The sequence below is a fragment of the Callorhinchus milii genome, unplaced genomic scaffold (assembly GCF_018977255.1).
Source record: "Callorhinchus milii isolate IMCB2004 unplaced genomic scaffold, IMCB_Cmil_1.0 Scaffold5, whole genome shotgun sequence".
In the NCBI taxonomy this organism is placed as follows: Eukaryota; Metazoa; Chordata; class Chondrichthyes; order Chimaeriformes; family Callorhinchidae; genus Callorhinchus; species Callorhinchus milii.
In genome coordinates, this window is record NW_024704746.1 from 39,047,216 (window position 1) to 39,074,024 (window position 26,809).

The window sequence follows — 26,809 nt, forward strand, 5'->3', positions numbered from 1 at the left end:
TTCACTAAATGAAAAACAAGAGCTTCAAAATAAAAAAAAGTTTTCAGCCTATGGAACTCTCAGACATTTGATTTGGATGCTCTTAAGCATGGTGATGGGTTTCGGTATGTGTCAAACACCAAACTGACTCTAAAAGAAAATGCTGACTGGATTAGTTGCACAGGATTCATGAGCCAGATAAGCCCGACAATAAATTAGGTTTTAAATTAGATAAATTAGACAATAAATTAGATATTTATTAGATTTATTTCAAAAGTTTTTAAATAATCTCAACGACCCCCAAAATATTTTTTGAACAGTTGTACTTAGAACAAGGTACACATACAAAGCAGAGTATAGAAATAGAAACTGCTTGAACGTCTAAGCTTTTAATATGTATTGTGTTTGACTAAGTAACTAAGTATATTTGAGTTGTATCAGCACGCCCCAGGAATGCTTATGAGCTATATATTATTAGGTAATGGTAGATAATGGAAGCTTCTTGGGAGGAGGATGTATTTCATGACAAATATGTGTAGTTTGTAACAGCAACAATGGCAATATTCTATATCCATTACTGGAATGAAATGACTTATACTGTGCTACATGGAAAGAACACTCACCATATGACTGGATGATGCTTTACTTGTTCCTTCCAGTTTCACTCATACACACTTCTCCAGAAACACAGACGTATGCTGAAGACTATTATTTATTCGAGAAAGCTATAGTGCAGCCCTATTTTAATGTGCTTCTGCTAACTTCCCATGCACTAGCCACCTTTGCGCTAAAATGGCCAACTTCTGGGGCATCAGGTTGCTTGATGTCACACCTCGGTTTTCACATACGTGGTGCTTTGTCCAAGCACTGCATTATAATGGGGCTCCATTGTACTCGGTGAAATAATAATAATATTTGATAAAGTGCCTTTCAGGAGATTGTCTCAAAATGCTTCACAGGATTTATTGCGCAGTTGTTTCTAAGTGAACACAGCAGTCAATATGCCCATAGTAATGTCTCACATTAAGTGAATGACCAATTTTATTTCGGGGATTCCTGTGAGAAATTCCCTTCTCTTTTTGAATAATGTCATGGGATCTTTAACTGGAAAAAGCACCTCTAAGTGCAGTACTAACACTGTTCTACGTGCAGTGTCAGCCTACACTACGTGAAAAACAATTTATCTTTACAGCAGATGTGATCGTCAACAAACCCATGTTCCTTTAGCCGCCAAAATGCAATGATTTTTACACTATGCACTAAGTAGGAACACGGTTGTTAGTCGATTGGTGGATCACTTTTCCAGGGATAATAATTCCTTCCAAAAAAATAATAATAATAAATTGGTCACTTCAATCCACGAATGTTTGTGGGACACTGCTGTGCACAATAGGCTGCCGCTTTTCTCCTACAAAATATACAGTCAATTCAAATTACAGTATATTCTGTGAAGCACTTTGAGACGTCTCGAAGGCTTGATAAGGCACTATGTCAAATGCAAGGATTATTATTTATATTGAAAGAATAGTATAACTCTACACTGAACGTTTCAACTGCATTGTTAGTTTTCCCCTCCAATTCTGAAGGCATGGCCTCCTGCTGGTGTAAAGTTCCAAGTGTGACATTCATCCTCTACTACCATCCAAGTGGCAATTCGTCATGTAACAGACAGTGAGTGCCAGCAGGCAAATTTGACCATGCAGCGCATTACCGGCAAGATCAAATCTGCCTTCAAACGCACACTTTCCAGTAGGGGTCACTATCTGGTTTCCAACATCTTAACCATGGGAACTCATTAAAAGTGCAGCGTTTCTGATACTCTGGCTGAGATCAACTTACTGAAAACAAGCTGGGACTAAATCTAGGATATTTGAGTTCTAGACATCTCATTTTTATACTCACTCGTGGCTTTAACAACCGAACCATCACAGGAACTTATCCTTCTGTTCTTTAGGTCTCATATCTTGCCAGATCCTCCTGATAGCTCAGCTGAGTACATTTATTTTACGAGAGAGTTCTAAGAGTAGATTTGGGAATCTTTTGATATGTTTTATCCTGTGAAATATATTCCAAGTAGGTTTTTAAACTTACTTTTGCTTCTCCATTAAGGTCTAAAGACTCTTCTTCCACATCATTACGATTTTCACTGGGGTCATATGAGTAAATCGGTACCAGTTTGTTGCGTAGCATTTCTAATCTTTGAAGCAAAAACAAAGGCCTCTTAAAATTGATTAATTTTCAACAACCAAGAAATATGAGAAAACAGTCAATAACTGTAACCTATCATTGTTGTACGGTTTTCAGTTAAACTACTTTCTCTTCTCCATGACTATTACATTACTAGAACTTTGTCACCAGCTTTCCCATGCAGCATTCACTGTAGATCACACCTCGCTCCAGCAGTCCAATTAAAAGCTTGCTGCTTATCACATTCCAATGGTGGGTAGATTGTGGCTTTAAATCTTTTTAAACCAACCGATAGCATTCATGTTAAACATGTTTTATCAGTACTAAAGCACAAGATTTTTTAAAATGAAAAATAAGAGAAAAATCTCCAGGAGATTTTTTTTCCCCCATTCAAGCAGGAGGCATTCACCCACAAAATACAGTCACTATGCCTTACAGTATATTCCATGAAGTACTTTGAGACATCCTTGAACCATGAAAGACACTGTAGCAAATGTAAGGATTATTATTATTACTACAAGAGCTTTTCTTGTTTAAAATCTTGTCTATTTGTATAACTGTTTTCTTAGGTCCAGGGTGACTGCAGACTTTTGCTATTTAATAAGATGGGCAACATGCTACTTTGAAGCAGCAAAATCCATCACAGTAACTCTCACAAAGGAGACATTTTATGGGCCAAATAAAATCAAAAGCCTACGAATGACATAATGAAAATTGTGATGATTTATAACTTTATATAAAAAAAACACTATGAGCGACTACTCCCAATGGGCTTACTATGATGACTGGAAAATATCAACATTTAACAAGATTTTGAAGCACATCAAAGCAATCCTTTTTTGTCCTTCCTACAAGCTATGCATCTATCTACACTAACAGCAAACAAACCTCTTCGGGGTATCACATGCACACGACACAAAGTGATAGAGTGCTGCTATATATTTGAAAGCTGTGTATATTTAGAATTATATTAAGGAAAGAAAAGCAAACAACTAAATGTAGCAAATGCATTAAAGTTGATAGAGAGTGTTTTGCCTGTAGCATTTTTTAAATATTCTATGTTATTTTTAAATAAAAAGGTCAGTAATTGATCTCAGCACATCTATGAAGTGGTCAAGTTGATTTTTTTAAAAAAAAGTCTTGACATTTGATTGATTAAGCAACATTTACAGACAATTTTGTTCCAGAAGTCAGTTTTCAAAAGTTGCCCAAAAGGTTCTTCTAAATATTCAGGGCTTTCTCTGCTTCCATTGACCAACACTCGTCTAAAATTGAACCAATTAGATTACATTCTGCTGACCCAACAACACTGACCCCTCAACTTCCATATTACTACAGGGAGACTTTTTCACTCAAAGGGTGGTAGGAATCTGGAATTCTCTCCCCCAAAAGGCTGTGGATGCTGGATCCATCCACACCTTCAAGAGTGAGGTTGATAGATCTTTGGTAGGTCAGTGTATTAAGGGATATGGGGAGAAAGCAGGAAATTGGAATTGAAAGAAGTAGCTGAGGCGCAGATCAGCCATGATCTAATTAAATGGCGGAACAGGCTAGAAGGGTTGAATGGCCTACTCCTGTTCCTATGAGATCTCTACCCTTAATTCTATTGCAGGAAATTTTGCACCATTCATATTCAGTTCTTTGAGTTCTTCCAGCAGGTCAATCTGTCCATCAGGACCTAGAGCCAGACTATGATACATTGCAATTCCTTCTGGACTTCCAATAAAGCTAGGCTGTTTCACTAGATATCACTCATGTAGTAAAAATGTTTCAAGACACTGGTTCTACTTAGCCTCAACCAGTTTACTGTTCATTTTCTAAAATATAACGATTCCACTGGATTTCACTTGTGTAATAGAAAATTTAAATCATTCAAAATGCAATATCCAAGAGACACAATTAGTTATATAATGTAACGACAACCAATGCACCATCGTAAGTTCATATCCTAAGGAGAGCTAATAACTTGTCAGTTAGCTAGAATGTTGCTATCTTGATACATAACAGGTGATGTTCTCATCCATATAAATAATCCCTGCATTTGGACATTGGGAGAACATTGCAGGACATTTCCAAGTGCTTCATGTGATTCATGGTAAAGTGTAATAACAACAACACAATTACATTTGTATAGCGCCTTTCACGTTGGGAAATAACTGTGTCTTTTGTAGTTGAATGTCTACAACAATACTTAAATGCAAAATCCACCAATTTTCACGTGCTAAACAAATGGCCAACTTTCAGGTCATCAGGTCCCCAACACCAATGCTTCAACTATGCGCATTCATGATGGGAAGTAAGTAATATTGGTGGCGACACTATGAGTTGAGTTGTCTGGCTTTCAGTGCGCACATTGGATATTTTGATATTTGCCCAAAAGGTTGAAGCACTGTCATTGGCGACGATGACCTGAAAGTTGGCCATTTGTTTCGCACGTGCAAATTGGCCGGCTTTTGGAAGTAAATAATACATTTGAAACAATGCCTTTCATATCTGGAGGACATCTGAACGCATTCACAAGATTCAAAGTGTAATGACTATTTTTATAAGTGAATGCCTACAACATTACTCACAAACATTAAGCTACCGTTCTGCACGTATTCGCAATGACAACAACTTGCATTTATATAGCGCCCTTCATGCGGGGTAGCGTCCCGGAGCACAATAAATGTGGAAGCACTGACCAGTGCCCTGTAATAGCGCTGGTTGAGATTTAATGGACGCCCCCCACCCCCCACACATTACAACCACACAATATGCGAACCTGCAATACAGTGAATCACATTATAATGAGGTTCTATTACTGTAGTTAAAAAAAGGTGGGATCTGTCATTTAGAATGTGACGTATAATACAAGAAAGGTTATTTTAAAATTATATCTGGTTTTGGTGAGAGTACATCCAGAGTTCTGTATGCCAATTTTGGCCTTCCTATTTCAAAAAATATTCATTTGTTGGAAGGGGTACAACAGAAGGCTACCAGATTAATTTTAGAATTTGAGGGACGAAGTTACAAGGAAAAAATGGCTTTCATGGGACTTTTTTCTCCTGAACAAGAGGTTTTTAAAATTTCAAAAAGGTTTGGAAACATTTCGTTCCCGATACATTTTTCTGCCATGTATACAAAGCACAAAAAGCGATTATAACTTCAAAATAAGCACAGCAAAAGAGAACAGGAAATGTAGTAAATTTTTTTATGTATAAACGGTTGAGAGGCATGTGGAACAGACTACCAGCACAGGTGGCGGATAAAGAAACTACAAAGGGTTTCAAAAAGGAACTAGACAATTTACTGTTAACTAAAAGGATTCAGGGTCATTAGATTTGGAGATATATCTATCGAAGGAATCTTATGGGAAATTGCATGGGTAGCCTAAATGGACTGATGGTCTTCTCCTGCCTAAAATTGATACAATGTTACTTTATATTCCTCATACATTCTATCTCATTACATTTCCTACTGATATATAATTGTATTTCCCTGTGTAATTGTCACAGTATCTGATCAAGAAGAAAATTATCCACTAAATTCTCACCATTTTTCAATTTCTCATTTTGGCATTCTTCATATAAATTCTGCATGTTTATTTTAAGCATCAATGAAAGAACACACACAACACACAAATGTTAAGCGGTGCTACAAATTTAAAACTAGTGAATATTTAGAACTAAATGAAAAATGCTACAACATCCATAAAGACGACTGTTAATTGATCTCAATGGATAGCCTGGAGAAATTTACACAAAGGAACTTCAGTCCCACTTCATTCCTTCTCCCACCAATATATTTCTTTGTTACATAGGCAAAAACATAAAAGAAGACAGGACTGCTTGGATTACATTGCAATCATCATTTCAGAATGAATGAAATCAAAACATAGTTCCTTTTTTTTAAAATCCCTTTCATGTAAGAACAAAGAATATTTGAAGGCAAAAAAAATACAAAGTGTCTGCCCACTCACAATGCTAATAACTTATGTCAACCATTTTTATATTTAAGATTGAAGAATTCAGAGTTTGAAATTATTCCCTTGGGGAAACCCAGTACAAATATTATTTGAGACTCCTAACTAAAACTAAAACTAAATACTATACCACTTTTGCTATAGTGAATATTGAATTGAATACAATTTGATAGTTCTGTTAAAATTGAACCTTTTTTATTATTAACAAAACGTTTTAAGACTTACATACTTTTTAGTTACATCATATTTTCCAAGATTCATACATTGTTCTCATGGTAGTTTTGAGTATTGTCCTGGTGACTATTTTCTGCAACTAGTACAACATATGCACATGTGGTTTGCCTTTGGCCCGCGCTTTTTAAGTGAACATTTTCTTAAGTGAAACATATGTGCTAACAGATACTATGACTTTACAAAGCAAAATGCAGTAAGCATTGCAATATACAGCATATCAAATCATCCATGAAAATGGTGAGTGAATTGTAAGTGCTCCATTGTAACAGTACTTTAAATGGTGCAAAGCAAACCATGGAATGAAGCACCACTTATAACCATTTACATTGCAACACACTTAGCATTATATAACAATGTGCAATTTTTCTCTACTAACTAAAAATAAGTTTGGTTTTCCTGAGCAAAATATGCTTGACGCATATCCTGCACATCTTTCCTACACATGATAAAACTGCATTCCAGATGGCAGCAGTTTGAAAGTATGGCCTCGAAAGATAACAAGGTGACAAGAAAAGTATGAACCATATTAGGTGCTGACAACCCTCTGACTTATGCACCTCACATCTAGTCATAACTTTCACCATTTTCATTTTTCCCTTTACAGGCCAATCCTATTTTTACGCTGTTGTCTTGAGTCCAATGTCTCGGGCCCCTCATAGTCCTATAGCGTAGTGAGAAGACCTGGGTTTGATTCCCGGGCACGGCGAAACCTTCGGCAAGCTTCCTTACTCCACATACTTCAGAGTTTGAAATGATTTCCTTGGGGACACCCAGTACAAATATTATTTGAGACTCCTAACTCAAAGTCCAAATACTATACCACTTTTACTATAGTGAACATTGAGCTGAATATAATTTTGATGGTTCTATTAAAATTGAACCAATTTTTTCTATTATTATCAAAACTTTTTTTAAGACTTACGTACTTTTCAGTTACATCGTAAATTCCTAGCAGTAAGTAGGAACCTGGTTATTAGTCGATTTTCCCCCCTTTGTCTCTTGTCCTCCCCTTGCTACTTTCTCCGCTCCTCAGTACTTTGCGCAAGTGCCCATTCTTGATGTGTGAGCCGAGATATTGAGAGCCAGCGGGTTATTAGAACTGTAGGAATGAGCCTGATCCTAGTCTCTACCTACACACGTTGCCCAACACTCATTCCCTAGAGATAGGCAAGTACTGAGGAGTCAAAAAGGTGGGGGGAAACAATAGACAAAGGGGGGAAATAATAATAATAATAATAATCCTTGCATTTGATATAGCGCTTTTCACGTTGGGAGGACATCCCAAAGCGCTTCACAGAACACACTGTAAAGTGAATTGACTGTATATTTGTGGGCGCACGCGGTAGCCAATTGCACACAGCAATGTCCCACAAACAGTCGTAGATTAAAAATGACCAATTTATTATTGTTTTTTTTTTGGAGGGATTATTATTAGGCGTGTGGAGTAAGAAAACTTGCCCAAGGTTTCGCTCTGCCTGGAATTGAACTCAGGTCTCTCGCTTGCAAAGCGAGTGCTCTAACCACTGAGCTGCAGGACTCCACGAAAATAGCTTCATGAATTTCTTAAAGAACACAGGCTGAAGCGCATTGCAACAACATTAGATTTCACGTATTTCTTATCTGTCTTTCAACATGTCACTACCTGGCAACTCATCACAGCAATACATTAGCACTAAATGTTTGATGTTTGAAGATTCATTGCTTTACATCAATTGCTATCAAATGCAACGTTCAGCACAGATTATATGCTATGCTATCTAATTCTATGTTAACTGTAGTACTTTGTCATGAAAAATATATAAACATGAGGTAAATTTCACAGGGATCAATTGGTTTGTTTATTACATCCAGTTTATTTCAGGTAATTCTTTTTGGTTGCTTTCAATGCTTGCTTGAATTAGTGCAAACTTCAAAAGTGATATCCCAGTTAGCCCAGAGTTTCCAGAGGTCACACAACAGAATCCCACCCATAGTCAATAAATCTAAATATCTTAGCCTTAACTCACCAAGAAGTACCCAAAATTACTTTTAACCTAATACTGACAAAACCATATGAAGTAATTTTTGTCCTCAAAAGCAGACAGTCTTGTGGCACTGTTAGCAATAGTCAGAAATACCCTGCCACACAGGTACCTTATCAACTGAAGCACAACAGGAAGGTGGGGGAGGGGGGAAGATTGAAAAGTTAAGGAACAAGCAACTAGCATTTTTCCAAATGGCCAATCAATTTTAGTTTCATAAATTCAAAAAACAACCTAATCACTGAAACTCAGAAATTAGGAATTTTTGAACAATCTGGATATATTCAATGTTAACATAACTTTATTTTTCTATTGCACCAACTTGCCTTTGCTTGACTGAAAATAAAAAATAGGCCGTTAGAACACTATATATAGAAGTTAGACTCCTGCAATATCATTGAGTTTATCCGGGTAATACTTAAACCATACAGGAAGGTCTCAGGTCTGCATTGAATTTCTTGATCTCTGCTGGAACATCAATAGGAATGCTACAATTTTCATTGGTTCCTGGACTAGAAAGGGGAAAAATGTTGACCAGCGTTCCTGCTCCTACCTGCAATCAGTTGGAGGTGCATGTACGATTAAGCTCAACTAGGATGAACCCCTCCGATCCCCCTTTTATTTCCCCACATCTCGTGATCCAAAAGCTTGCTGATACTCATTGTTGGAGACTCACAAATAAACAATGGCAAGATACCAAAGGGGTCCAGTGGCTACATAAGCACAAACCAATAGAAGGTTTAGAAGCATACCTTCGAGAATATGAGGGAATATTGGCAAGAGAAAAATATAAAATACATAAATATATAAGATGTGATAATTATTAAACTATTTCACTTTTTTACATATCTATAAACAGTTTTGCTAATAACAGGATGCACCACATCCTAAGTGAAAATCACAGCCAATATCTTCTCCTTAGTGTAATGTAATGACTCATATGTGTCCAAATTGCTGATGAGATCTTTCCTGTTGCATTCATAAGGAAGCCATGTCCACAGAGTTAATATTAGTCAGGAACAATGAAAATATCTCTTTCTAAAAACAGGAGCCTTAATTCTTTTATCTAGATATTGGTGAAAGGAAGCAAATTACTTCCTTAAAATATGCGTGTGTGTGGGGGGGGGGGGGGGAGGGGGCGGAGGAATATGAACCAGCAATAACCTTGTTTGAAATTTCTCATCTGATCATTTTCAATTAATTGTATCTCGTGTTTCTTTGCGAACTTTCTAAACAAAATACTGTTCATACAGTAAAATTAAAAGCTGTCAAAAATATTGAACGGATTTGTGTAAAAAAAGAAACTTGGTCTTTGATGAATCAACTGCACATTTAGCTCAATCACGTCTCATCAGGAAATCGGAGTTCCTCATATCCTGCAGGAAGGAAATGCTGGCAGGAGCTGCTGTCAGCACTGGACTAGGCTCTTGACTCCCTCTACTTCCGACATGTGGTAATCACAGGCTCCTGCACTGCACTGGTCTATTTAAATCCTCTCCCCCCTCCTCTATCTGCCGCCAGAGTTCACAGATCGCAAAGCACTAATGTAAGTAGAAATAAGACCAAAACGAAAGCATTTTCCACGTGTAAAGCTTTGCAGACTTTTACTTAAGATGCTAGTGAGAATATTACAAGATTTGGAGAAGAGAGCAGTAAGATACTAGAAGGAAAAGCTAATAATAATAATCCTTGCATTTTGCTGTAGTGCCTTATCGTGTTGGAACGACATCTCAAAGCACTTCACAGGACTTACTGTGAAGTGGAGTGACTGCATTTGTAGGCAAACGTGGCAGCCAATTTGTGCACAGCAATGTCCCATAACAGCCATGAAATGAATGACCAATTTTTATTTAATAATAATAATTATTTTTATTTGGGGATAGTTGACCAGAACTCCCTTCTCTTTCGAACAGCATTATGGGATCTTTAACATTCACCTGAACAAATAGATGGGATCTTGATTTAATGCCTTATCTAAAGGAAGGCATCTCCATCAATGCAACGAACCCCAAGATCTGCATTGGAGTGTCAGCTTTGAGTTCCAAGTCCCACCATGGGGCTTGAACCCATGACTTTCTGACTCAGAGGCGAGAGCTACCACTGAACCAAGCTGTCAAAAACAAAGATGATGATTTCAAAGAACAGTCAGGTAGTTCCAATTTATTTTTATATTTTGCCGCCTCTTATAAGGGTGTAAACCAGAACAGTGCTGCAGGAAATACCCTCCCCACCTTTAAAATGCCCTTACCTGCGTCTCTTTCGAATGTATATTATCTGCCAAAAGAAAGATATAAAAAGGACAAGTATCAAATAGTGCAATTGAGGATACCGATGAATTAATCATGAAAAAACAAAAAAATGCAAAGAGAATTTAAAAAGTATTACCACAAAAACTGCAATGGCAATGCCAACTATGATTGTGACAGGAATCAGCATAAATCCTATGATCGATCCACGACGGGTACCATCAGGAGGAGTGGTGGCTGTTTGGTTAGGCATAATGTTTCTTTTGTTCTCATGTGATGAAAACAGATGAATTTTCTTTATATTGATGCTCGACTGATCTTACTTATGAAAGTTTTTCTCAAAATCAGGTCCTGTAATCTTTTCATGGTGGGCATCTGTTGCGCCATGGAAAACATCAGCTGATTGTCGCTGAATTGGGAAAAAATTCAAATGGAATCTGAAAAGAACAACATTCCTCCTTATTCCATTCCTTTCATGGTAATGCTATGGACAGTCAGGGCCCTCACGCAGGCTAGAGAAATGAAGAGATAAAATATGGTCAGTGCAAGACTTAAAAGATGTGGGTTTTACAAAATAAACTCATGACGCCAAATTCCAACTATCAAGCAAGGCTATACTCCTTTCAGTCTTTTGAAATTTTAGTAACCAATCACATTCCAAAGATGCATGCTTGCAGTTAACAAGAAAGTAAGACTTTTGCAGCTGTTGCATTGCTTTTGTCTTTGCCCTTGCAGGTATATTTAAAACAGTACGGGTTACTGCTGTTGTACAATTTACTAACAGCTACTAAATAAATCTGTGTGCAACTTTATAGCTTTGAATAATGATGGCAGTATAAACAAAATAGTAATTACTAAAGCTGGGAACAAAACTGCAGGAACTTGAGCAGTTCTTCAATACTTCGCACTCCTTTACCTTCCTCCAATTTTTGCCTTTGAATTCCTCATTTTACTACTCCTCTCCTAACAGTGATCATTAATGTTAAAGCTCCAAACAATCAGCTGTGTCAGCTTCACAGTGCCTTGCCCGAATGGTCAATGCTTGTTCAAGAGATTGAATGCCAGCAAACACCAGGCAGTTATTGTCCTCACTGATGTCCACTTTCTTTGGGGGCGGGGGGCGGCGAGGGAGGGGAGGGAGAAGAAATCACTGGATAATAATCAGAAGCCGGAACCACAGTTACATTTTTCCCTTTGCTATTCCCATTTGAGACCAATTGCCACTGCCAGTTCAGCTTTGTCTGTATGGTTTAAAATCATGCCATATATTTATGTGTTGAGTTATCAGGGAACTACCTCAACACCGTATTTAATTGACAGAAATGCCATCCTTCAGAAGAGTCCGGAGTCCTGTAGCTCAGTGGTTAGAGCACTCGCTTTGCAAGCGAGAGACCTGAGTTCAATTCCAGGCAGGGCGAAACCTTGGGCAAGTTTCCTTACTCCACTCGCCTAATAATAATCCCTCCAAAAAAAAAACAATAATAAAAAAATAAAAAAATTGGTCATTTTCAATCTACGACTGTTTGTGGGACATTGCTGTGCGCAATTGGCTGCCGCGTTCGCCCACAAATATACAGTCAATTCACTTTACAGTATATTCTGTGAAGCGCTTTGGGACATCCTCCCGACGTGAAAAGCACTATATCAAATGCAAGGATTATTATTATTATTATGAAGAGACGTTAAACCGAGATCCCATCTACCTATTCAAGTGGATGTTAAAAAACACATGATACTGTTCAAAAAGAGAAGGGAGTTTCTCCTGGTGTCCTGACTAACCATCCCCCAAATAAAATTGGTCATTTGTTTCATGGCTATTTGTGGGAGATTGCTGTGGGCAAATTGGCTGCTATTTTCGCCTACACTTATAAATTCTGTGAAGTGCTTTGAGGTGTCCTTCCGATATGAAAGGCATTTTATCAAATGCAAGGATTAATACTATTAATTCTTACTTGTAGTAATAAAGCTCAAGAGAATGGTAACTGTGCAGCTTACCGGTAATAAAGCACAGTAGTTGTTCAGATAACGCTACCATACTCATTAAGACTTTTGTTCACAGTGTTGAGAACATATTTACATGAGAAGACAGACAGGCTGGTAAACCATCAATACTGCAGTACTTTAGATTACTGCACAGCTGCCTAACTTTTCAGGCATATCACCAGTTCAAGCAGAGGAGACCTTGCTTATCTCCCCACAAGGTCTTTTTTTAAAAAAGACATGATGCTTATTTTATCAGCCTCAAAAAGGGTGAAGGGCTTAGTTGACCTATCATGGCACAAACTCACTAAACCACTATGTAATCAAATTCAAGGTTGGTTTTTCATCAATGGAATACAATGTAGTATTTGGTTCACCAGATGTATGATATTGGAAGAGGAGAGGAGTGAGGGAATGTAATATAAAAAGCACTCTACAAATATGAAAAATAAAAACACTAAAGAACAATATAAGATCTGATGAGCCCATGATCCCAAAATATGCACTTGAAAAGTTCCATTCAAAACAGTCCTTTCTTTTTAGATATTACAATTGTATTTAAATACCACAATATTTAGACTCAGAACTATCATTGCAAGTGATCACAGATCGGAATGTACAGTGTTTGAGTACAAGAATCTGACGGCCAGTACAAAACATTAATGCTGTACTTTATTGTTGAATCTGTAGGATTGTTGTGGTTTGTGGTTTTGTACCACAAACACTTTCATTAATATGATTTTTTTATGGACTAGAAGATTCTTCAGTGGTGAGGAACCTGGTTTAAGGGATTGCAGTGTACTAGAAATTAATAATAAACTAAGCAATCATTCAACAAAATAAATTAGAAAAGGCCATTCAATTTGCTCAACCATCCGGGTCCCATTTTAGGGATCCAATTTACGTGTTTCAGCTTACTGTTTTATAGGTCAAAAGAGAGGAAAAGCAGCATGAAACAGAACTAAAGGATGCTAGTATGAGTTATATATGTACATAAAATAAAATGGCAAAGTTTTCAAAGAAACTCTTAATAACTGAAAGGTAGTAAATTCCAGGCTTCTGATATATATATATAGATACTGTATATATGCAACCTTAGAGAACATTTATATTGAACAACAGGAGCAGGAATTTGTCCATATTGTCCAGGATGACCCTCCAATGCAGTGCTGCAGGTCTACAGCATTTTTTAGAGGTGCCGTTCTTCAGATGAGATGTTAAACTGAGCTCCTGTGTGCCTGTCTAAAGGCACTATTTGAAAAATGAAGAGAGTTTCTCATGGTGTCGTAGTCAACAATCCTGCAAATAAAATTGGTCGTTCACTTCATGGCTGTTTGTGGGCAGTCTGTGTGTAAATTGTCTGCTAAAGTGTCACCTGCCAAAAAAATACAGTTATTGCACTTCACATTATATCCTGTAAAGCGCTTTGATATATCGTGCAGAGGTGTAAGGTGCTATACCAAATGTAAGGATTATTATTAATATTATTATTTAGCCCCAAATGCTAGCAAAATCTCTACAATCCAGAGGGGAATTTGGTATGAAATGAACTGAAAGATTGAGGACAATGCCATCTATCATGTCTGTTTTTCAGAATCATTGCTGAAACTTGAGGTTTGTTTGCCAAAATCCACCTGTCTGGGTTCTCAAGCTTTCAATCATTGTACATAATGGTGCATGTGAAGAACATGGGAAGGCAAAACATAAATACTGAATAAATATGATAAATCAAATTTGTCCTGAACTCAAAGCAACATCCAAAAAACAGGATGAAATTTTCTCCACATTGCCATCCTTCTGAGGTTACCCAAGCCTATGTTCTTGAATGATGTCCATAATGGATCCATTGATTTGGATGTTACAGCAATTAACAGAAGTGTATAAAAATCCAGTAGCCAACGCAGCCAACAATAGATTAGCTACACCTTAAACTGTGCTGATAAGGGATGAAGAACAGGTACTAATATTTTTATTGTGCTACATAAATAGTGTGATTTATGGATCCATGTAGTGGAACCTGGAGTCCTTGCACTAGCTAGAAGGCTATTCTTCTTTTGTAATAAAAGGGTCACCACGCATTTTTTTCTTGAAAATGAATGTAGATGAAGATGCCATCTACCGCCAAACACTTGAAAAACCAATAGCTCGCTTACTTAGATGCAAGTTCCCAACTTCTGTGCTAGGATTATGCCATCCATAAAAAAGCTTCCTGCAAAATCTGACTTAACGAGTAGGAACATACATCGAAAGGAAATACATCAAGTCTGGTTCTCAGAATTCTCACTGTGGCTCAGCTGTGTTTTATTTTTAGCTGTTACCTGCCGGGATCCCATGATGAAATTAGTGGAATGCTACTCTGTCAGTGACATCATAAGTCAGGGAAAACGTTTTTAAAAAATCATTAAAGGTGAAAAATCTCAAAAGAATTGGCTTAATATTATCCCTACGGACTTGTTGAATTTGATACATTTCAACAACTAACCTCATCTTCATAACACACAAGTTATTCGGGGCTCTCATTTATTCATACCTTGGGGATCGCCTGTCTATTTTGCAACATTCTATTATTACCTCTATCAGCAGAATGCACAAAACTATTTGTGGATGAAAGTTAGGGCACATGGGCCTGGATTTGATTTTCTATTGTTTGTGCACTACATACTCACTTGCAGTTCNAAAAACAGATCTGATTAAATGTATAAAATGAAATGGGGCCCATTCAATATTTCATGATATGTCCAGGATATAAAAATTTGAAGTAATGAACTACAGATCATTTTTCTATAAAACCGCAAGGGCACTGATGGTTCCCATCAAATCCATTTCAATAGGATTGTTCAAACGGCACCATTTTCAACTAAAGCCATTTTCCACTGTGCACACAACAGAGTTGACTTAAGTTGAGAATAAGTTATTTAAGAGTGAAAAGACAGAATTACTGGTTTCTTCAGATGCTTCAAAAATCTATTTAAAGAACTGTTCAAGGAACCTTGACTGAATTCCCTTCCCTAAACCAGGGGAAACTATGGTTTAGTTGCAAAGCTCCAAAAATTGCCCAACACTGTTAGATTAACTAACTCACCATGAAAAGGAAATGTGCTGTTTTGCTCAGTTATAAGAGGCAACTCAGCTATCAGAAAAATATCTATTTTTAGCTCAGCAATAGGAGAGAAAATCCAAATCATGAAATGTGTCATTTTGAATTGGTGTCAGATTGGAAACAAGCCAATCAGTAGACCCAGCTATAGTGCGCTTCTAAGAATATTATTTCAAATCACCGTTCTGGAATGGTGTGAAAAACTAATTGATATTGTTGGAAATGTATGCAACTGTCCCAAGATTATTCCAAGTATAGAAATATGTTCTTGCAATTGAGTACAAGAGACTGTTTGTGAGACACTAATATGCACAAATTGGCTGCCATGTTCACCTACAGAATACACAGACAGTCACTACACCTTATAGTAAATCCTGTCAAAGGTTTTGACCTCCAAATGTGAAATATCAAATGCAAGGATTAGTAGTAGTAGTAGTAAAGGAGAAATTCAATGTTGCTCTTACTGGATATTAATGTGAATTGATTTTTTGGCATTGCAGTCTACACAGTCTTTTTCCTGTAAACAATTCATTATTCAGGCGGGTGACCACATGAACTCTCATTTTAACTTGGCTAAAGGTTGACATGGACTAGTTGGTGAAACAGTAAACCTGTGTTGTGTCAAATGAGTCTTTCTAAGCTATTTATACAATCACTGATGTACATCAGAACAAGGCAAACACAATATTGGATCTTGTGGGACATTAGTTTATATTGAAAGTGGACTAGACATTCATTATTGAGCCATGGTTGAAATCGACAACAGCAAACAGAAAATCCCAGACAAGCAACTTCTGCATGTTCGTAATGTTGAATAATTATGTTTATCTTAATGTTCTTAGCAAAATACAACTGGAAATTAGAAGGGGTGTAGTGGAATGAAAATGTGATCAAATGCTAAAAGATTTTTTTTTTTTTTACAAAGGCATGTTTAGGGAGAAAAAGAAAAAAAAAATGCCAAAATTTAAGATTGAGCAGAATTTTGAAAAATTCAGCAATTACTCTTAAGCTGGCTAAATTAAATTTGATATTGAGTTTTCCAAAATTCTGCACAACCTTAAATCTTAAAACACAAATCTTAAGGCAAAATCTATCAGCCAATTTAGGTTTCTGGAGTGTTTTAATAGATTATGGGATAGCAGAGAGCCTTGGAATGATTCAACGCAACATTCAGAAAATTGTAATTAGCAGTGGTTAGGTGTACTCTTAGATGTACTTCAAATTTAGTTTGCACATCTAATTTTTCAACACAAGACATGTGCACACCTTTTCCACTTTTCCACCTTTTTCCACTCAGTTCTGTAACTATTTCTGACCTCTTCATTTACCCATTTAAAAAAGATTGCATCAGGAACAAAAATATTGAAGCTCTTGCATCAATCTATGAAATTGAAAAATAATTTCTGAGGTTAATACTGGTCTGGAATTTTCTATCCTGCATGAAGAGCACAATATAAAGGTTGTTCGGTAACTACAAACTGTATTCTTCACTCTGTTTTAAAATGCAGAAAAAAATAAATAGAATTCTACACTGCATTATGTAGCTAATATATGTTAATAATAATCCTAGCATTCGATTTAGTGCTTTCATGTCAGGAGGACGTCTACGTTTCATCAAAGCGATTTACAGGTTATACCTGGTGTAGCAACTATGTGGACAAATGTATTTGTAACTTTCCATCTAGACTGAGTAACAATAGGTTCAATGGCTGTAACCTGACAGAGTTAAACTTTGTTTATGTTACCCAACCTCCAAAGGCTCCGTTGTTGCCTTTTAACATCCTTGTGCTATACACATTTTTTTATTGTGGAAGCTATAAAATTCCTATCGATTTACTTGTATTCAGAAGTAAAGAGACATTGGGACTTATTTATTGCAAATCCTTCTGATCCAACAAAAAGTTTAAGAACCAGGCAATTGTCATACTTTTCCAAAGTTATTTTTTCCTGCAGAAAATGAGGAAGGAGAGTTACAGGGTGTAAAGCAAGCGAGCGGTTCAAGTTACAAGAGCAAAGCTGAAGTGATTTAATGCTTTTGAGTCGAAATAGTTTACAGCCTCTTACTCCTTTGTAGCTAATAGGCTTTTAAGGGCCACCACAATCATGTACTACAATACAACCCATTGCACAAATTCCACTGCAAAACTCCTCCAATGGCCTACTGGGCAGAAGAACCAGGTGCTGTAGCAATAAGTCATGAAATCTAAAGGCTCCAATTTCAAATCTCTGCCTGAGCTGAATCAGCCATTAAGGCAATTAATGAGTGGAATCATAATAAGTAAATTAAAAGCTCCAGCTATCCCAGATGCTAACCTGCATGAAGAGCACTACGTAAATGCATGTTGTTGTTGTTATTGTAAATTCCATTAAAAAAGACACACACCATCAATGTCGCTATAGGAACACTAAGCAAAATTTCTTCTCAGAGGAGCATAAAACTTGGTTCAGATCGTTTTTGCCTCTCCAGGCCAGCACCCATTTAATAAAGTTTAGTGTCCTTCATGTTACTATTTTAGCTGAGATCCATTAACTCAGCACAGACCTTGGATCAAATCAATGCACTCCCAGGCCAACCAATGGCAAATAAAATATATCTAATGTTATACTGATGGTGAGAATAATAATAATCCTTGCATTTGATATACTTTATTTTGTGGGCGAAACACGGCAGCCACTTCCCATAAACAGTCGTGGATTACTTACTGCTAGGTAAGCAGAGGCGTGTGGAGTAAGTAAATCTGCCTAAGGTTTTGCCCTGCCCGGGAATCAAACCTGGGTCCTCTCACTTGAAATGCAAGCATGCTAACCAATTTGTACGGGACATCTTTAATGTCATTTCAACAGGAAAACCTCAGTTTAACATCTCATCTGAAAAATGGCACCTCCAACAATCCAGCTGACCCCCAGTACGGTACTGGATGGTGAGTCTAGACAATGAGCTCAAAATCCTAATGTTGGGCTGGTAACTTGCAATAGTCCATGGTATGTGAACCTATGAGAATCCTCATTCAATCTAGTGTTAAGTAAATGCAGAACTGGATTTCTGCACACCAGACACAGTATGGGTTCTACATATACAGCTGAAGCTTGAAAATGCATTTCATAGTTTGTTTCACATGATACCCATCTCAAGAAGTGTTGTTTTACAGATGTGACCACTGATCTGACTTTTTTTTTGCTTTTTACATTTTGGCAAAAAAAATTGATTTTTCGAATTAAAATAGTTTACAGAAACTACGAGGACAATAAAAAATAAAAAGTTACTGGATAGTATTAAGAAAGGGCTGGAAGATTGAGGAGCAGTGAACAGAAAAGCTTTCTATTGCTGGTACATTATATACATTTTTGCAGGTACATATCCAGTGACCACCTACTCTGCAAATCTGTAAAGTTCAAGAATCAGGCTACAACATCTGGCAAGTGCTTGTGGATTATAAATTTCTTTTGGAAGTGAAAACCATATCCTGCATCAGGTCTCAGTGGGGTTTAATGCTGTCAGAGTACCCTGGGTTTGTTTTGATCTGTATGCTGTAACACATATAGCATTCAGTTCTCACTAATAACATCCCAGTGTCTGGTGTGCACAAATCCAAAGACTCCTAATTAAAGGTTAGCTTTAACCAAATACAGATCCACAGCAAAACACATGCAAGTTATTAAATCTGTTAAGGAACTGCAAGTTCTGAGTGTGAAGGGTACCGTAGAATACAGAAGCACTGTACTGTTCAATCGGCTGAAGATCAACAGCACATTGAAAATTCCTAAACTGGACAGCCTCAGCACATATTTCCCATGTACAAAGAATGTAAACAGTGAACATGTAAATTTGTAACAAATTGCAAAATTGACCAAATTAATTACTCGTTACATTTCAGAACATGCACTCAATGATTACTCTTAGCTTTAGTATTTTTCTTTTCAAAGCACACGAGCAAAAACACTTGAAACGAACAAAGTCCACATTTCTTCCCACTCAGCCTCCCCCACCCCACACACCACCACCAAAAAAATAACTTATTCGTAACCGCTGTATGAATCTAAGAGGGGGGGGGGGAGAATCAAGTCCGAAATTTAATTGGTTTCAGAACTATTTGAAACTGTAAACATCCAGATCCACGTGATAAAGCCAGAAGTTCACAATGAAAACCAGTTCGTCTAGTTCCGGATCTTAAAACTACACAGAGGCAGTGAAAGTTCCATTGTTTGTTGGTGCTGTCGGGTTTCCCTGAGACTCTCTTCCACAGATTTGAAACCACCACCCACCACAAGGCAACTGAGGAGGCGTTGAGAGAGTGAATGGGTACGACAATCCTACTGGCACCGGGGGAAAGCTGCTACACACACAGTGCTAGTGCCTGGTCTAGCATGAGAATGACGTGGGCGTAATTTCAGGATGTGGGCTGGGAAGTAGGCTGGTGACAGATACTGCGTTTATTGAGTAGAAATTTAAGAGCTGAATCATGTATTATTCAGCAAGTCGGCTCATTTTGATCTCCGGACATTATTACTATGACTAAGTGTACACTCACCAATTTGGCAATTTTATAATCGAGTCATTTGTAGAAAATGTTCAATAACCCTTTGAGGTTTACTCATGTTCACTATTTACTCCCTCGCTACTATCAATCTATTGGTTAGAAGCACAGAGCAGATTACACAAATATATAATTTTCTATTACAGCTCCAATAACCGCATATAGTGAACTTTCCTCTACCATCTTGATTTAATTTTCTTTCCACTACTTTCTCCCCTCTCTGGAGATAGTGACTTATCCGGGATGCAACTTTACAGACACCAAAAACCATCCAAGTGTTCATTCATTCTTCTTACACAGGGCAGAGCAGAATTGTCTGCTTCACAAAGAGGCACCACACCAGAGTGTCTCACCCAGTGTCCATGTGCCTACGCACTCTAGACACATCATTGAAATAGCAATAGGAGTTAATCCCATGGTTGATTCCCCCCCAGTTCCCTATCCCAGTGACATTGAGGCAATTGGCCCCACTGCTGGCCCCAACTGACATTAGCTGACTCAACATTGATCCAGAACCAAGCACGATCCTGGTTTGTTAGCCTGTGCGTTTAAGCATTTGAGCCCACTAGAGGAGCTCATACTCATTGCTACTTTTATGGAGTGGAGAATTAAAAAAGACTAAGTCTTGTTTTTCTTTTTCTTTTTTATTTCAAAAGAACATGGATCCAATATAAGAAAACAGTCTCTGGAACTGACAACTAAGATTCCTTTTAAATGCGGGCATCATACCAATTAAGGCGAACCATAAACTAGGCCAAAAAAAGAGGAACAAAATAGTACAGTCTGTCCAATTATATCCTATATGCCAGAAATGCTGTGCATAATTTCCTATGAAAATCACTCATCCTTCCTTTACTGGAAACGGAAGCTGCTCCCCCAAACCTTTACTTTGCTGAGAACAGGATGTGATAGCGGAGCAAAGTTAAATACCTCAGTATATATGGACTGTGCTGTTTTCACTTTTCCGTGAACAATGTCACTCCAATACCCAATCATTTGACAATTTGTACTCTTAAATATTTCCACGTAAACTTATTTTAGATAAGTATGTTCAAATGCTTGAGACTGCTTTTTTTAAAAAGAAAAGAAAAAAACACACATAATGAATTGCAATTACAAAATGCTTTCCTGAGAGCTCATTCTGTAGAATAAAAAGGGGTCTGAATCAAAGTAAAATGACTCATACCAAAAACCAAATTTAAACCAGATGGCCACAAATATTAGCTAACAAAATCAGATAATTCAAAGGTCACCATAGGTTTTAACTAAATGAAGACACCCATCACAGTGTTACTGAAAAAATATATATCTGAGCTTTAATCATGAAGTGAGAGGAAAGCCAGAAGAAAGAAGTATGAATGATATGCATTTAGAAAAGTTTATGCGATTGTCATTAAAACTTGTAAAAAAAACCACATAATTTATAATCTTTTTATGTTTCACCACCAGACAGCTCAGTACAGGTTTCACTGTGGCAGACTTTATTACTCAGGTAAACAGAATTTCTCTTTACCGCATGGGGAAAAGGATTAGAGCCCTTTACCGCAGTTGCATGCTTCTCAAATATTCCTTGAGCTGCTCAGTGCTGGCCATTGAGAAGTGGATCCTGTTGTTTGCTCATGTGGTGCAGATAGGCACCCCAAACCACATCTTTACAGCAACCTCAGTTTTACTTTAAACCCACACTGCAGAGGGACACTCTCATTTGCCTACTTTCATTCCTGTGTTTCCATTCAGACTATCACGCAATACACAACAGTACAAACACAGTTGTTGTTAATTTATTCTCCCTCCGCCCTCCTTGGAATAAACAGGAATGATTATTCTCGATCTACTCCAGATTTATTTTTTAAATTAGATTTCTATATTTAAAATTTTCAATTCAATGTGATTTACATTAAGAGTCACATTTCACACACAAGCATACACATTCTATTCTTAAAAATGTGTTGTTTTAATAACCTATTGCATTCACTTACCAACTCATATTAGAGATTAAAACAGCAATGAAGCCATTTTCAAAAGATTAAGGACATACATCTGTAACATGAATTTGTTGCACAAAAGTTGTACATTTTCGAAAGCAAATCAAGAGCTCAGGCTTCACCCTCCACTAATACATGTTGATTTCTTACTGTTTAGGCCCAACGTGAACAGTCGCTTGGTCAAGGTACTGGATGGTTTCTGATCCCATTAGACATTGCTTTCCGGATAAGGGAGAAAAAATTGTGCTTTTTTAAAAAATAGTCCCTCCATAGCCTTGTCCCACCCTCCCTCTGCGATCTCCTAAACTCTACTACCCAGCTTCTCCCTCCTCTCAGTGAACACCAGCCTGCTTCATGTCTCCCACCTAACCGCCCCACCACTGTTGGCGAAGCTTTCAACCATTCTGTCCTACCCCTCTGCTTCCCCTCCCTCCCCACCTTTAAAGTCTGCCTTAAGACCTCTCTTTTTGATTGAGGTTTTGTTCACTTTGCTTATCTCAGCTCCTCCTGCCCCAGCTTGGGCTCCCAGTCAGCTCTGTGAAGCGCTTTGAGACATTCTCCAATGGGGTTATATAAATATATAACTGTAGTTATAATATTAGATATTCTTGGTATTTGATATAGCACCTTATTCCATTGTCGAGATGTTTTAAAACACTTCACAGAATACACCATAAAGTGTATTTTGTGGGTGAAACATTATACGAATGCAAGTTGTTCTTGTTGGTAGGTCCTGAGCATAGAAATACATTCAAAAATGTTGACCAAAGGTATGGTAAAGTGGATATGTTTCAAGAGGTGTTTGAAGTTTACGCAAAGAGGTATCCAGACAAAGTGGTTTGGAAGGGAGTTATAGAGGACAGTTGGCTGAAAGCTTGTCAGTTGATAATGTAGTAAAAGGAGTGAGAAACAAGCAGCAGCAGAAGAGTGAGAAAAGAGCACAGGGCTTACTCTAGGACACTGGGCTAGAGAAGACTATTTAGCTATCCCCTTTGGCTCCCTTGCCCAGCCAGCAGGGTTGAATGCTTTGAGATATCCTCCTGATGTGAAGAGGCTATATAAATCTAAATTGTATTGTATTGCTCGGACTTGTTGGTATGAGACCAACAGGTAGTTGAAGAGTAGGACAAGGTTTTCAAGTTTGATACTTTGAAATTACATTCAGCCTCAGCGATCAGAGTTTGAAAAACTAGGAACTGATGGGAACCAAACAAGACAACAGCCTTGTCTTGTTGGTATTTAGTCAACAAAGTTATGTTCGATTGATGTCAACTTAATGTCAACTTTATATCAGATGGGCAGCCAGAACCGCAATAGTCCTGGAATTGAAGGTAGTAGAGGAATTACGCGACCATCTGGAAGCTAACCTATTTGCAGATGATTCATACATAGATTTATAATCTGATATATTTAGGTTTATATTAATTACTCTTTACTAAGCGTATAAATTATAAAAATCCAAATGCTTCCCATTCATTTTTATGGGAGAATATTCCAATAACTGTACAATAATAAGTGCACTTTTTAATTTAAGTGTAAACCTCTGCCAACCATGCACACAATGCGTACTAAATAGTAGATTAATGACCCCATTCTCGCCTTTGGAAATGCTAATCTGTTAATTGTTCGTCTCCAGGGGTCAATTTAACACCTCATTATTCAGTTATCTAGCAGAGTCTAGCTGTAAAATTCCATCCTCTAGAAGTCTTAAATTGTCTCCGTATTGTAAAAATAAAACAGAATTTTGATTTGGCTTTCACTGTAGCATCCTATAAATATGTTTATTTTACTTGTAGAAATGCGCAAGTACAGAACAACCTTTTGAAGAGGAAGAGTTATCCACCTTTTCTTTGGTCAGCTGGGTGTCTGACAAACACGGACACCCAGCACTATGCTTCAGAGCATCCAAACCAGAGTGCCATACATGTGGAGATTACCATGTTTGAAATGAAATGCTCACTCTTTTCCCGGAGGGTTGCATCCTACCTACCTAATTCTAGAAAGTATTAGTTTAGGTTGCCAAAAGGCTTGGAGACTTCCAAGCTAAACCAGGTAAAATTGCATAGCTTGCCACTGTCTGGCAAGCTTCACCACTGCTTGTCCAACTAGAACTACCCTACCCATTAATGCTTTAGCTTGTAGGGAAGCCAAGTGAACAGAGTAGGAAGAATCCTTGCACCAAGGGCTTTCTGACCTACTTACTAAACATTATAGATTTACTTAATCAATACTTAATAATCTTGTGCAATTAGTAATACTTTCCACTACTGCTAGATTTTGTATTGTGAACTGCAGCAGAAATCTCACCCTAAGCATTCAATCAAATGTGATACAACGTCTTCAAACAACATGGCAACTCTAGCATTGGACTCAAGAATTTCACTCGTAGCGTATATTTACAAAACTAGAAGATGAATAATTTCATGTACAGCTCAACCTTGTGGTGTGTTGCCTAAAAGGGTCTTCAAACATGGTACACATGATTGAATACAATGGATAATTATTTGGGGGAGGACAAGTTTGCAGGGCTATGGGGAGAGAAGGGGGGAATGGGATTGAATTGGATAGCTCTTTTCAAAAAGTCGGCACACACAGGCCTCCATCTGTGCTGTATAATTCTATGATTCTAAGATGCCTATGGGATGATCATTGTGCTGTCACTTTTGAGGTTAGCCATGAATAGACCATCACATGCAATATTATACTGGGACATGCAATATTGCACTGGGTTTCCAAAGTGCAAGTGTTTTCCTGTACCTTGCATAGACAACTATTTTGCTTACAAACTACACAGTCACTGCACTTTACAGTAGATCCTGATGTAAAAGACACTATATCAAATCCTATAATTTTAATTATTCGTTATGTGAGCCTTACTAACGAGCATGATCTGGCTATTAGAATTCAAAGTCAAGCCGGAACTTATCTTCACCAGACGTTCATATATGCACATTTTTAGGTGTTGTTGAAGAACCAGGAACAGGAATTGAACAATTATTTTTCTCTCTCCTTAGCTGGAGGATGGTTGTAACACTACCATCCCAGCCAACATCAGCTAACTTAGCAACTAAATCTAGAACCGGCCCCATCTCCATCAAAGTATTGAATTTTAAAAAAGCATAGCATATAGTAGAACAAACTCCTGAAAGTATCAATGGCTTTACTACAGCATTTATTCTCAATACAGATGCTTGCCATTCTCAAACAGTAGTAAACAGAAATACTGTATGACCACATTCCCATTAGAACTCAAATGTTTTTCAATGAATGAGATGGACTGCATTCAACCACAGCCACCATACTTGGCAAGCCACATACAACCACTTGTGTGCACAAACCATTGAATTGAAAACAGTCCAGCTTCTCAAAGAACATGCGTGTAATATTGCATCTCATTCATATTTTTAAGAGATCCTTACTGTATTAAAAGAGAGCAATGCAACCTCTGCAATTGATAAATACAATTTTTAAAAATAAATAAAATTGCTTTGAGAGGTCTCAATGATGTGATAAGGCACTATATCAAATGCAAGTATTATTATTTATCATTATTTGATTTTGCATTGCAGAGATTATAACGGCTCTCTCTTTAAAATGGGATTTATTTAAAGCAATGATTTCATCCCCAAAGGTTGACATGACTGAAGCAAACTGAAATAAATTAGTTTTATGATTCAAACTGGCCAATAATAATAATAATCCTTGGATTTGATACAGCGCTTTTCACGTCGGGAGGACGTCCCAAAGCGCTTCACAGAACACATTGTAAAGTAAATTGACTGTATATTTGTAGGCGAACGCAGCAGCCAATTGCGCACAGCAATGTCCCACAAACAGTCGTAGATTGAAAATGACCAATTTATTATTGTTTTTTGGGTTTTGGAGGGATTATTATTAGGCTCTGTGTGGAGTAAGGAAACTTGCCCAAGGTTTCGCCCTCTGCCTGGAATTGAACTCAGGTCTCTCGCTTGCAAAGCGAGTGCTCTAACCACTGAGCTACAGGACTCCACAAAAGTGGAGATGCCGGGGATTGAACCCGGGGCCTCATACATGCAAAGCATGCGCTCTACCACTGAGCTACATCCCCGGTGACAATGCTACACAGAGCTCAGAAATAATATGAACCTTTTAATTTTGTAGGAAAACAAGAATCTGAATTTCAAGGCAGCACTAAGTTTACTCATTTCAACAAATAAAGAGCATCGACATGGAAACTTGACAGCTAGAACAAAACTTAAGTGCTGGATTTATTACACCCTGAGACTCACAATTACCACAAAGATGGGTAATTAAGTAGAGTTGTGCTTTTGCATAAACATATCACGGTCAAGAAGACTTTCTATCAATGCTGAACAAAGCTAGGTATGGTACTACAGAAATATGACTTAATACACTCCGAACACAAAGTCCTACACTGCCATCTAGCAACAAGTACTTAGAAATGCACAGCCTAAGCTTGACAATAAGGCATTGTGATGCCTTGGTATTAACATTTTTCTGTGTATCCAGTAATTAAAATAATATTTAATGCGATGCATGCTGCAGCTTATTAAATTTAGTATACAATTCCTTTTACACTTG

At 37.5% G+C, this 26,809-nt stretch overlaps 1 protein-coding gene and 1 non-coding gene across 7 annotated transcripts in view; both read right to left on the reverse strand.

Annotated features, from left to right (window-relative positions):
• LOC103186108 (small integral membrane protein 29-like) overlaps positions 1 to 26,809 on the reverse strand; it is a 108,078-nt gene that overhangs the window by 69,709 nt on the left and 11,560 nt on the right. For 4 of the 6 annotated variants that reach the window (XM_007904953.2, XM_042335838.1, XM_007904949.2 and 1 more), the window contains 2 exons: positions 10,771 to 11,143; positions 10,634 to 10,659 (listed from right to left, as the gene is read on the reverse strand). In XM_007904953.2, the coding sequence (XP_007903144.1) occupies positions 10,634 to 10,659; positions 10,771 to 10,884 (140 nt within the window). In that variant the 5' untranslated portion in view covers positions 10,885 to 11,143. Of the gene's footprint in view, positions 1 to 2,070; positions 2,177 to 10,633; positions 10,660 to 10,770; positions 11,144 to 26,809 lie in introns of all 6 variants that reach the window. The other 2 variants (XM_007904952.2, XM_007904951.2) reach the window with 1 other exon arrangement.
• Positions 26,244 to 26,315, reverse strand: trnaa-ugc. The gene has a single exon. It is a non-coding gene; the product is annotated as a tRNA-Ala (tRNA).